Raw genomic sequence first — 13,294 nt, 5'->3', positions numbered from 1 at the left:
CCTTTTCTTTTCCCATTTATCACAAAGGCAAAGTTGTGTAATTATATTACGTTCAGTTATATTTATTTTGTAGTGAGTAGAAATGTATTGGATGACTCACTAACATCCACTGAAGTGGTTTATTTACAAAAGTACCCTCCTCATTCATGAATAAAATATGCAAGAAAAAGCTTATAAATAGGTGCCCACTACAGAGTCACTATGCATGAAAGGGTTAAAAACATAAAAAGTTCTACATTTAGACTTATTTAGCTTATTACCAGACTAATTTAACAGTGTATTACTATTACACTTTTCCTCTGTGAAATGTGTTTTTCCCAGCATCCGGCCTGGTCCATAACACTTAGCAATATCATCTTTAATCTAGAAATAATCTTCAAAAACTCAAAATACTGACCAGCCGTACACTTAGTTTGCAGCATCTGACCTTCATTGTCTGCTGTAGTAAATTACTGTTAACCTTTATATTATTAAGGGTCAATTTGACCCATTTCAGTTTTTGTTATGAACAAACTACTGGTTAACGTTTCTTTTTCTTCATGAAAATTTGTGACTTTTCCTCTCCTGGTCTCATGAACTTCTGAGTGAAATTTGGTAACTTTGAGGTGTATTTGAACATCTGTGCAGTGTTTGTATACAAAGATGATGTTGTGGGTCATTTTGACCCGGACACTTCAGTGTGGGTAAGTCACTGATTAGAGTAAAAATAAAAAAAAGTCTCTTTAATGTACTTAAATTTTGATTGCTTGTTTATGTTTTTAATGCTTTAGAATAGACATTCATACACAGACACTCAGGTGTGTCTTGGGGATAAACTTTCTCGCCCCTGTACTGTAAGTCTGTGGAATGAAGATCTTTCCAGCAACAATGTCTCTGGACACTTTTGACATAAACTCTCAAGTCATCTGATTTGACAACCGCAACACCAGAGTGAATTGATATGAAAGAGACAAGCTAGCTGTGACCAGATGTATGGGATGAATGGGTTGAAATTCTACCTTTGTTTTACAATCTTGGTTTGCATGTTACTGTCGATGAGCGCCTTATTTCATTCAGGCGGTGCTGTCCTTTCTGTCTCTTTTCTAAAAATTTACATAATCTGAAAAAAGTTTTTGGTTGAACTAGATTTTTTTAAATGTTGTGAGTAGATTTACAGTGTGGGTCAAAATGACCCGCAACATAGCCAATGTGATTTTTTTCAACATAATACAATGGTTAAGTAGTACTACTTTCATTACTGAACTCTGCTCCAGTTCGTGTCCTCAAGCCCTCAAGCCTTTTACTAGTAAAAATATATTATAGAGGTTAGAAATTATTTTGTAGATATCTAGAATGTATTTTTCATTGTTGGCATCTGATATGTAAATTATGACTAGAAACAATTAATATCTGGATATAATAAATTGTAGTTTGTTCTAGTAAAACTTCTGTTTCAGATATCCAGAAAGTTTGTTTTAGATAGGACAAATGTCATTTTGGATAGCTGTAAGTAAAATCCCAATACACATGAATGGGGGATGTGACGTCATTTGTCCTAGTAAGAATGTCATTTTAGATATCTAAAATGTTCATTTCAACTAGGAATAACTGAAAAACAGAATGCAACTGGAAACAGGAAAAATCTAATGTGGAAGTCTACCTAAAGGTACTACGAGAGGAAGTCTACCTAAAGGTACTACGAGAGGAGTGTGCTTTGAACAAATGTCAAATTGGCTTGCCATATGAACAACATGAAGTGCGGCGTGACGTGGGTTACAGCAAGTGTTATGTGTCTAAACCGGTCTTAATACATTTCTTTTGGGGCGACTTTATTAAAATCAACAAATATAGCTGTAATATGTGGTCAGGTCGTGGGAGGGTATACTGACTGTTGAGGAAAGCCAGTAAAAGTCCCAGTATGCACTATACGCTGTCAAAATAAATAAATAAATGGTCCCGGTATGCAAAGGGATAAAATTTAAAAGTGCCGATACCGGCCCACTTAAAGCTTAATGCATTGGTAAATAATATGCTGTAGATTGGAATGACGCGACGTGGAGGAAGCCACAGAGAGAAAGATGCGGAACGAATGAACATCATTTGACTGTGGTCGGACTGTTGTTTCACACGGACCGCCAAGCAGCCGTCGACGCAGAGATCTCTGATCGGACTTCGCTGTTTGAAACAGTCTCAGATATAAATCATTAGTTTGACCTCAGCGGAAAGAGGAGCGTCATTTATTTAATGTTATGTAACTGCAGTCATTATTTAGCATGGACGGAGGAATTTCCGAGTTAACCGGTGAGTGAAAAACGCTTCCGGACAGGTTTGTTTGGCTAGGCCGCATGTCCGCGCGCGCGCGGGAATAGCATCGCTAGCTCCAGATTATGTCTTTTGTTGTAATTTTTAAAAAAACTACATGTCTACTTAAACCATGCAAACTGGTTGTTTAGTTGTTTAAAATGGTTTTCATTAGTAAAGTTATTACAAAGATCAATATAACTCAGTTGAAGCGGCTTTTCTAATGCTAACGCTAGCTGTAAGCATCAGATCAGAGAAGTATATCTAATGCTAATGCTAACCCTAGCTGTAAGCAGCTGGTCAGAGAAGTGAATCTCATGCCAATGCTAACGTTAGCTGTAAGCAGCAGGTCAGAAGTGAATCTAATGCTAATGCTAGTGCTAACGCTAGCTGTAAGCAGCAGCTCAGAAGTGAATCTAAATGCTAATGCTAACGCCAGCTGTAAGCATCAGGTCAGAGAAGTGAATTTAATGGTAATGCTGTGTTATTTATTATTACACAAGTTTCAGAGCAATGGAAAAGTCAATAACTATACCGATGGCGTCTTTTAGACTTTATACTGGCATGTCTAAACAAAGCTTCATTTCAACATGGTGTTTTGGGTGTGAGTTTTACTGAATTTTTTCTCTGTTTGCAGGTGCCACTCTCCCTCTCTCGACTCTTCGCCTCCTGGTCTCTCCCATTCGGCTGGTCTCCGCGGCCATCTGGCAGACTGTGGAACAGAAGGTCGTGTCGGACTATGGGCTGCTTGAGGAGTTCGTATTCATGGTCACAGAGATTGTTCCTCAACTCCTCTCCACAAGACAGCGAGCGGAGCTCATCTTAGGTCTCAGAGCACGAGTAAGTCTTCATCAGTGTGTGTTTTCAAGCTTTTACCACCAGGTATTTCTGATGGAAGTAGAATTTTACTAAAAAAAATAGTTCCTTCATATGCGTGGTGACTAAAAGTTTTACTCAAAACAACTATTAAAGTCTGAACATGCCCTTGTTTTTGGTAACAGAAGATTTTTTTCCTTCAGTAACAGCTGCAGCTCTCAGCTGTTATTGCTGTATGCATTTTAATCAGTTTCACAATCTCCTTTCTTTGGAATATTTCTATTTTATAGTCATTTAGCAGATGCTTTTATCCAAAGTGACTTACATATGAGTGAGAACAACAGAAGGACAAAATCAAACAGTAGAGGACATCATAGGAAGGTGCTGGTGGACTGTCCAGTTGGACGCAGGTCCTTCCATGAAGTGCTTTAGGCTTTTTTTTGTTTGTTTTGTTTTTCTCCCTTCCTAACCCACAATATTACCTATGTTAAAATAGAATTAATATCATAAAGTTTGTTGCAAAGAACTGGGCTAAGTTCTCCAACGTTCCGACAAATATAGCTAAACTAAGTGTGGAAGTGTTCCTTGAAGAGCTGAGTCTTCAGACAGAGTTTGACAGGTTGTTCCTGTCAAACTCTGTCTGAAGAGTTTGACAGGCACGGCAGAGGAAGAGTCTGGCTGGTGATTTAGTCCCTCATACTGGTTATAACCATAGATGTATAGTAACGAAGTAGAACTATTTCCCTCCCTTAAGTAGTAAAATGTGGTATCTCTACTTTATTGAAGTGTTACTTTTTCTCTACTACTTCTACTTTTACTCAACTACATATTTTGGATCACTATGATACTTTTATTCCGATACATTTTTATTGTCTTGCGTCGTTATTCGTTACAACAGAAAAAAAAGTAAAAAACATAATGGTAATTTGTTTAAATCCATTAAACTTGTTAGAGTGTGATGTGTGTCGCTATAGACAATCTCTGTACGTGATTCTTCGGAAGAGGGATCCCGGATCCAAAGGGACACATCTGCTGCAGGGGAATCAACACTACAAATTTCTTTAGTTTTCACAGAAGAACTAACTTATAAGTGGCCAACTTGCCTTTAATTGCCATAAGTTATGGATGAAGAGAGATGTCTTTACATTAAAAAAAACCCAAAAACATTTAAAGTATACTTACTGGCTTAAAAAGGGGAAAAGCTATGGAGGGGAATGATCACACTGGAGATGTGTTTTTTTTTTTCATGGATGTTCCTGTTCATGTATTACTGCTCCAGCAAAAGGATTTCTGAATGTCAGAATAAAAGTTTGAAATCATAAACATGATATACAAAGTTTAATGTTGTCTTAAATAACTACACAATACAATGAAATACTTTTACTTTCAGTACTTGAGTAAAAATTTTAAATAAACTACTTGTAATACTTAAGTAAAACAAATTTGAATACTTTAGTACTTCTACTTAAGTGGGGCGCTTCAAGAACGCTTCAACTTCTTTTCAAGTGACTTCATTCAGAGTACTTGTATTTTTACTCGCCTTGACTTCTAGTACTTTATACATGTCTGGTTGTATCACGAGGTGTATTCCACCTTGTGAAGTGCAGTACTTTCACATCAGAGGCAGTAAAGATGTCGACTCCACATGTTCATGTCATTAAGTCAAGGCGGCCGTGTCACGTCTTATTGTTTCACTGTAAAAGTACACTGTAGTTCACTCAGCGCTTTACTGACGCAGCAAAGGTCATTTACTACCTGCAGTTTCACCTGTCAGCACCTGTTTTACTGACATAAACAGACTGAAAATGGCACACATACTGATTCCCTTCTTCCCTCTTGGTTAATATGCTGACTGACCACTTTGTGTGGATCACTCGCACCGTTCAGCCAGTAACATGGCAGCAACTCGTAGTCATGTAGATGTGGTGAGGTCGACTTGCTGAGGTTTAAACTGAGCATCAGGATGAAGACGAAAGGAGATTTAAGTGACTGGTTGTTGGTCGCACTATTTATTGGCATTTTCACACACAGCCATCTCTGGTGTTTCCAGAGAAGGTCTGAAGGAGAGAAAATATCAGCTGTTTTCTGGACCAGAAGGTTTTATGTCCGAGGAGGATGGACAGACTGGTTGGAGATGATAGAAAGGCAACAGGAAGTGAAATAAGCCGGGTTCCACTCCCGTCAGCTGAGAACAGGAAACTGAGGCTAACAGGCAGCGGACATCACATATCAGTAACAGTAACTCACTTTTCTTTGGTTGCATTTTTGCTTTTTGTAAAAATATTTTAACAGACTCATCAGAAACCAGTGGTTAAAACATTATAGCACGTAGAATATACAGTTGTGCTCATATTTATTCATACCCTTTCATTAAAGAAGATTTAAAAAAAACAGCTGCCTGTAAAATAACCTGAAATTGACTAAAGTAATAATAAATAAAAATTTTATGAAAATTATTACATTATTTTCTAATTCTGGTTCTATAGAAATATTTTTTTTTTCAAGCAAACAAATAAGATAATTTATTACATATTACATCACTCATAAACTAATATTCTGTTGAACAATCCTTTAATGTTTCTGCTCCAGTCAGGTGTTTTCTGTTCCTCTCAGTCAGACTTCTGCACCTGTTGACAGGTATTTTGAAAAAACAGTGTCTTATGGTACAAAAATATATTTTTTTGCACTTTTTTTTAGTTATTGTTCCTTTTTTAAGTCTCCAGTTATTTGAGTGACTGTTGTAAATTCAGCCTTTTCTTTAATGAACGGGGATGAATACATATGAGCACAGCTGTAGCCTACATTGTTTAAACTAACCAGGGTCATTTTGGTGTTAGCACCACGTAACGCTACATAGCATCACATTTGCTGTTCATCAATATGTTTATTGGGAAATATGTGAAATCTGAAGGAACCTATCAGCAGCTACTGTTCCTTTCCACATGCCATGGTTTTCTTATGTCCCTCTCCCCTTCCCTGCACTCTGCATTTCCGTGCAGAGCAGATGTTGGACAGCTGAGTGTCCTACAGTCTGAGCTGAGCTAAGTGGGTTCAGACCAGAAACTTGGACGTACATGTGAAAAGATTTCTTTATCGCCACTTTGTAGGCGTGCCGCTGACGGTAGCCTGACGCAGCTGAGTCAGTGTAGGGAAAACTCTGATGTCCATCCCTTTCTGAGCACAGTGTAGCATCTTCTGATGGAAACTTCCAGCAGGATGATACACCGTGTCACAAAGCTCACATCATCTCCACAATGACTGAGTTCACTAAGCCAGGAAGGTGTGTGTAATAAAATGGCTGAGTGTTTGTGATCTATGCTATAAAATTGGAGGATTCGTTACATGTGTAATTATATATTGTAGCAGTTTGTAGCTTTCTCTTGTCAACAGAATGTTGTTTCTGTGCTGAAATACATTTATTCTCATGCGGGTTATGGTTAGTTTGAGGTCTGAGATTCACTCAGAGTATCTGTAGTAAATCTTTTTTTTCTTTTTTATTTGCTTTGGTTTTGAACCACAGCAGGAAACCATCAGCAGGGTTCTCATGAGGTTCTCTGGGTTCTCTACCCTGTAGCCCTTATAACAGGCGCTACAGGAGGTGGGGCTGGAAGTCAACCCCTATGAATTGGGACGCACCTTCAACTGTCACCTCTGGCTCTTACTAAAGCAGACAAGACAAGCTGTTGCTAGAAATTTAGTCAAATCATGCCCTCTACAGCTGGGGGGGGGGGTCTCTCGCATGGGCTGTTGGCAGCTTTTAATGTGTAGCATGGATGCTCGCACTTTATTCACAACTTCATTTTCATGGATCAACCAATCCCTGAAGTGACAATACACTGCTTCGTCACAGCTACAGGCCAGTGGCAGCGTTACGTCTGATGTGTACACGGCATTACCGCATAAGTTAGGGCTGTGACAATATGCTTTGGTCCCGATATGATTCCGATTTCTTTGGTTGTCGATTCGTTTTAAATTGAGATCCTCAGAATTCTTCAATATTGCTGATTTTGTAGATTAAAAAAACAAAACAAAACACAGTAGCCAGACCATCATTCTGCTGCTATAATGCCCAAGAAGACAAGTAAGAAGATCAATAAAAACAATAAAAAGTTTTCTATTTGATTGTCCCTCCTTTCCCTCCTTTCTATTTGATTTTCCAGTCCTTTCCAGCAGCTCTTTCCAACCAGTCACCAAACCAGCTTAATTTAATCGGCTCCACTGCAGGTAGACGAGCCTGTTAAGTGAAAACACTTGTTTTAAATGCATCGGTAGATCCAAAAACATGGCAGGACTTCTACTTTACTTCTGCTTTAAACACCTTTGCCCATGATCTCAATGCAACTTCAGACCAGCAGCGATGTCGCCAAGTTTTTATTGATCGCTGTCGATGGTCAGGCTGCTTGTTTGTATTCAGTCTGGTGACATTAACTCTACTGGAGCCTCAACGTAGTGCAGCCATGTTTTTTCATGTTCATTTTATGATGAAAATGACCATTAAACATTGAAACAATGTTAAACTGTACAACAAACTGGTTGTCGTACATTTTAAAACTTTATAAATGGAGAAAATACATTTTTGAACTACTGAGTCGTAGCCATCATGTTGGTAATTTGCATTCTGTGAAGTTTTTCTTAACCCTCCATTTGGGGTGTGTTTCTGAAACATTTTCTGACCCGTCTGACCCAACATGAATTGGGACATCCTACCTTTACATGCTAACATGGCAGAACGGAGGTGTAGGACCAGGGAATGGAACTCAGCCTTTTAATGAGGTGTTCAGAACCTGAAGTCAGTCGACAGCAGGAAGGCGAGGAGCCGGGGATCGTTCTGTCTCTGTTGTTTATTATTTATGTTTGATTGCAGCTGATCCTGGAGCTGTGTCGCTCTGAAGAGACTGCCGACCTTCATGTTATCCAGCCACATCTTGAACGAATGCAGAACCTCAGGTCTCTGTGGAACGTTGAGGTATGCAGGAACCTTTCAGGGCTTGACCTTTCCTTATGACTGTGGTTTCTGTTTGTTATTTATTTTCATATTGTTGGTCTTGTTTGCGTCTTACAGCCTGATGCAGGTCAAGAAGCGTCCGATTCTCATTTCATGGGCCTCGTTAGAAACCTGCTGAGGGATCCTGAAGAAAGAATGAACTTCTTCCAGGTCAGTTCAAGAGTTTTAACGTCGCAATAACACTTTAAGGTGGTAATGGTGCAATGATATTTAACTGTAATGGACACTTTTCTTTTAATGATTTAAATGTCCATCAAAACAGAAAAAACATTAAGTAGCTTGCTGGTTAAACCCCTTCTGATAATAGGTCACTAATGTTATCAGGTCTTCAAGTCTCAGTGTTGCCGCCTGACATCGCTGTCTACCTTGGGTTAGGTGCACACTTGGATACTAATCGATACTAAAATGTAGTTGGATATTAACTAACACGGGTATTGATACTTCATTGCCACTGTTCAACTTTCAATTCAGTTCAATTCAACTTTATTTATATACCGTCAAATCACAGCAATGCCATCTCAAGACGCTTTACAGACAGAAAAAGAAAACATAATGAAAGCCAATTCATAACAGCCTATATGAGGAAACCAACAGATTGAGTTGGACTCCAACTCAATCTCCCATCCTGAGCAAGCACACTGGCAACAGTGGGAAGGAAAAAACTCCCTTTTAACAGGAAGGAAAACCTCCGACAGAACCCCGCTCAAGGACAGGCAGCCATGTGCCTCTGTACTGTTCTAACCATTTTGATCAGGCACTACAGGGGGCAGCCTTTTCCCCCAAAGCAACTTTGATTTTCCCCTTTGTGTAGTATCAAAAATATCGCAGAGTATCAAGCACCATCCTTAGTATCGATATCGAGTTTGAAATTTCTAGTAAACTTATAAAAGTGAAATGGGATATGTGGGCTCGGTGAGAGCTTTATACATTCACACTTTTCCAACCTGCTTTCCACTAGGAATGTCACAATACTAACATTTCACACTCGATGCCGATACTCAACACTATTTTTGATACTACATCAAGGGGAAAACACTTTAAAAAAAAAAAAAAAAAAAAAAAAAATCTAGTCTGAACACCACAAAAACATCAAAACCTATGGTATAAAACCACAAATAAAAGAAAATAGTGTGGAATAAACACATTATTTTAAATGTCTATTAACTTATGCAGCTATGTTATTCTCAAACTTCTCACTGTAGATTAAAAAATTCAAAACTAAAAGAAACTTCAAACAGAAGTGTCTTTTTCTTCACAATACCTTGAGAACGGATTTAATGGAATAAACAAAGAATGAAAATCTTAGTATTTTATATCAAAGTCAAAGAAATATTAACAATAATCCCGTCCTTTACCTCTGACTGTGTTTATACTGTTGTTTGCAAGGTTGGCTTGAGTCAAGCCTGCACAGCCAAAAAATGTTCATCTTGTTGGCCAGATTAGACCCCATTTTGGTCCCTGGACCATAGTTTGACACCTTGCTCTGATTAGTGGAGTCATTTTTTATATTGAAGCACAGATGCTCAGAAGTAGCTATTGGAAGATGCTGCATGTCAACATTTCAACTCGTACACACGCCACCTTGCGTCAATGCGAGCAGCGTCTGTTCATAGCATGTTTAACATGCACTGGGAACACGCTACAGCCATGATGTGTACGTTGCCGCATCGCTAACAGCAAGTATATTGTAGGGTTGGCAGATATGACAAAAATATGATCAGGATATATTATTTTATATTGTCAGTCAGTTTTAAAGCATCTGCACTGAAAACTAAAGAAATTAGAGATTAGTTCAACATTTTAGTAACATACAGAGTAAAAGTAAATTTAATCAGAATCTTCATAAACAATGCTTTTTTTTCTGGTTTCTGTTCACCGCTGGGAAGTAGCTCCATCTGGAAATGAGTGTTTTCTTTTTACAGAGAACAGCTTAAATGAAATGAAAAATATTTTATTAATTCCCCAAAGGGAAATACAACCTTAAAATGGGATTAATTGGGAATCTTAAATTTTCTTAAATTCAGTCTTAAATCTAAAAGTCAGATATTTAAAAAAAAAAAAAAAAAAAAAAAAAAAAAAGCAGCAGCAGTAACATAACTTTTCTCTCTAAGACCTGATAAATATGCTAAATGTAGGTGTATTTCCCAGCCCTTAAAGGAAGCACAACCCTTACAACTCGGCTCTGTAAACATTCGTTCTGCGTCTCTGGGTAATAAAACATAACTGCTCCAGACAGGTTAGTCGACTTTTAAGGATCGTATTGGACTTTGTGCTTTTCACTGCTGAGTAAACTCCTTCCAGACAACTCTGTCTCATAATATCTCACCTTTTTTTTTTTTTTTTTAAATTTTTTTTTTAAATTTTTTTTTTTTTTTTTTTTACTGTATTTGCCATCCAGTCGGCTCATATTTCTGTTTTCTGGGTGTGTTTGTCTTCCAGGATGTCTTCCCAGGAGACTTTGGGCCCACATATGACAAAGCAATCCAGACCCTGATGTGGCTCTTTCTGTCCAGACTCGAAAAGCTTCTTCCCACTCAAACTCTCCAACAGGTACTCATAAAAAGGTACTCATGTGTGCTGTTGGTCTCTCCTGCTTTCCAATGAATTTTAATATCATGGCATGTTTGGATCAGATCGCTTCGCTGCTCGGCGACACTTCGCCCGTTCTACATGAATGCATGGAGACTTTCGTCCAGCCTGAGGATCTCAAAGTCCTGCTGGGAACTCAGAAAAATCACGTCCAGTTAGAAGACATCGGTGAGCTTGATGTTCCACTCAGCTGCAACGCGCAGCAGCGACATTCATCTGATCGCTCGTTTTCTTGTTTATTTCCAGAATCTTACGTTGTGGAAAGCGGCATCCTGTCGGCGCTCTGTCTCCCGCCTGTGGAAAGAGTCGTGATCGTCAATGAGCAAACAGAAACGGACGCAGACAGAGGCCTCATGTACACCGTGTGCACGGAGATGGAGGTGGAGTCGGAGAACAAAGAGATGTATGTGGAGGGAAGCGGGAACTCGGCGTGCGTGCAGACCCAGTGGTATGGCCTCAGCGGCGAGGTGAAGACAGAAATGGACAACGTAGTGGCTCCAGCTGAAGGCGGCGAGGCCAGCGAGGGGGAAGTGGCAGACGACCGCCACGAGGAAACATCCGAGACGCTGATCATCGGGGAGGACGGCCAGGTCACGGTGCTGGACGGGACCGAAAAGAAGCCGAACAGACGCGGGAGGAAAAAGAAGCGACCTGCAGATCAAGACGTGGACGCGGGCAGCAGAGTGAAGGACACGAGGGGGGACGTCTTGTGGGAACGCCCGGTGCGTAAGAACCGAGGACTGAAGATGAAGCGGTATCTGTCGCAGTGGAGGAAAACGGGAAACAACGCCACCAACAGCGGCCAGAAGAAGTTCGCCAGATCGCAGGATTCGGCCGTGAGCAGCGACCTGGATGAGAGAACCTGCAAAGTCTGCGGCAAAGTGGTGAGCCAAGCCAAGTTCTTACCCCGACATATGAGCCAGCATGAGGAGCCTGTCGCTTGTCCGTTATGCAAAAGGTTGTATAAGAGCTTACGGTACTTACAGCAGCACAGATGTACGGGTTCGGACACGAACGAAACCGTAGATGAAGGTGAACAATCATCCAGCGGGGTTCCTCATGAGGAGCAGCCGTCTGACAGCACCGCCCAGGACCCCGACTACTCCCCGTCTGCAGAGGGGTCCTCTAAAGGTTGTGGACAGAAAAGCCCTGAAGGCAGCAAAAGTCTTCTGGAAGGGCCGTTTTACTGCCCCCACTGCAGTGTGGAGTTCAAGTGCAAACAGACTTTCAGGTTTCATTTGAGGAACATCTGCTACAGCGAGCAGCAGGTGGATCCGGAGAAGGCCGAGGACGTTAAGCACTGCTTCAGGTGCAGCGAATGCGACAAGGCATTTAAGTACAAATCCACGCTGGATTCCCACAAACAGACACACAACCCGCTGTACTGTGAGGTGTGCATGAAGTTAGTCCGTGACTCCGACGCGCTGGCCTTGCACAAGGAGTCCCACACGCCATTCCAGTGCAACCAGTGCGAGGAGAACTTCCCCGTCTTCAAGGCGCTTCATAAACATTACATCGACGTCCACAACCCCACCGAGCCGTTCACCTGCACCCACTGCCAGACCACGTTCGCCAGTTTGAAGCGGTTCATCCGACACGAGTGGAAACACACTGGTTACCAGCCGTTCCAGTGCACCTACTGCAGCAAGCGCTTCCGCTCCTACTCCGACCTGGTGGAGCACCATAAAAAGCACACAAAGGCCTACCCTTTCCTCTGCTGGGAGTGCGGCAAGAAGTTCAGGCACAGCGTGACGCTGACGAGGCACGTGGAGCGCGTGCACCACTCCGGAGAACCGGTGACAGAGAAACCCGCCGCCATCTTCACCTGCTCTCAGTGCGGGAAGTGTTTCACGTCCAGACGGTGCCTTCTGAAGCACGACAACTTCCATCACAAAGGGCTGCGGTTCCCCTGCGAGCACTGCGGGAAGGGATTCTTCGGGAAGGACGCGCTGGTGAGGCACACCTTGATTCACACGGGCGAGCGACCGTTCAAGTGTGACGACTGCGACAAGTCCTTCAGGTCTGCGGCGGAGCTGAAGATACACAGGAGGTACCACACAGGGGAGAGACCGTTTAAATGCGACATTTGCGAGAAAGGATTCGTCCAGTCTTGTTTTCTGACATTACACATGAGGACCCACACCGGGGAGAGGCCGTATGTCTGCGCGGTCTGCAACAAGGCCTTCTCCAGCTTGCACGGCCTGAAGAGACACCGGAGACTAGTTCATGCTTAGGTTAACGTGCTAACCCCATTATAAGGAGTTTAACAACCAGTTTAGCATCCGCTGTTTGAGCTGGTAACGCAGACTGGCCAGAATGGTGACATTTCCCGGTTCACTGCTCTCTTGATGGTCGTCACAAGCTTGGATTGTTAGTAAATGTGTAATTGTACCGCATTAAAAAAAAAAAACAAGTATCTTTGTATTTTTTACAGATGTTTGCTGTAGTTCTGCTTAAGATTTGTAAATGATTTAAGATCTAATTCATTCATGAATAAATTCCCTTTGTTAAATAAGAATATATTTTACTCAAATGCTTTTCAGATCATGTACAAATAAAAGTTAAGAACTTGAAGCCAAATATTTGCTGAACACAGTAGCAGTC

The 13,294-nt window shown here is 41.0% G+C and overlaps 1 protein-coding gene across 1 annotated transcript; it reads left to right on the top strand.

Moving 5' to 3' along the window:
- Window positions 1-2,121: 2,121 nt before the first annotated feature.
- LOC306771323 (uncharacterized protein) lies at window positions 2,122-13,277 on the top strand. The gene is made up of 7 exons (XM_079260484.1): window positions 2,122-2,280; window positions 2,918-3,120; window positions 7,961-8,062; window positions 8,159-8,251; window positions 10,541-10,651; window positions 10,735-10,858; window positions 10,937-13,277. Exons 1-7 carry the CDS (start codon window positions 2,253-2,255, stop codon window positions 12,922-12,924), a joined length of 2,649 nt encoding a protein of 882 aa, XP_079116610.1. The 5' UTR covers window positions 2,122-2,252; the 3' UTR covers window positions 12,925-13,277.
- Window positions 13,278-13,294: the final 17 nt, after the last annotated feature.

This window comes from Telmatherina bonti (genome assembly GCF_933228915.1).
Source record: "Telmatherina bonti genome assembly, chromosome: 21".
In the NCBI taxonomy this organism is placed as follows: domain Eukaryota; kingdom Metazoa; phylum Chordata; class Actinopteri; order Atheriniformes; family Telmatherinidae; genus Telmatherina; species Telmatherina bonti.
This window is presented reverse-complemented; position numbering and strand designations above follow the sequence as displayed.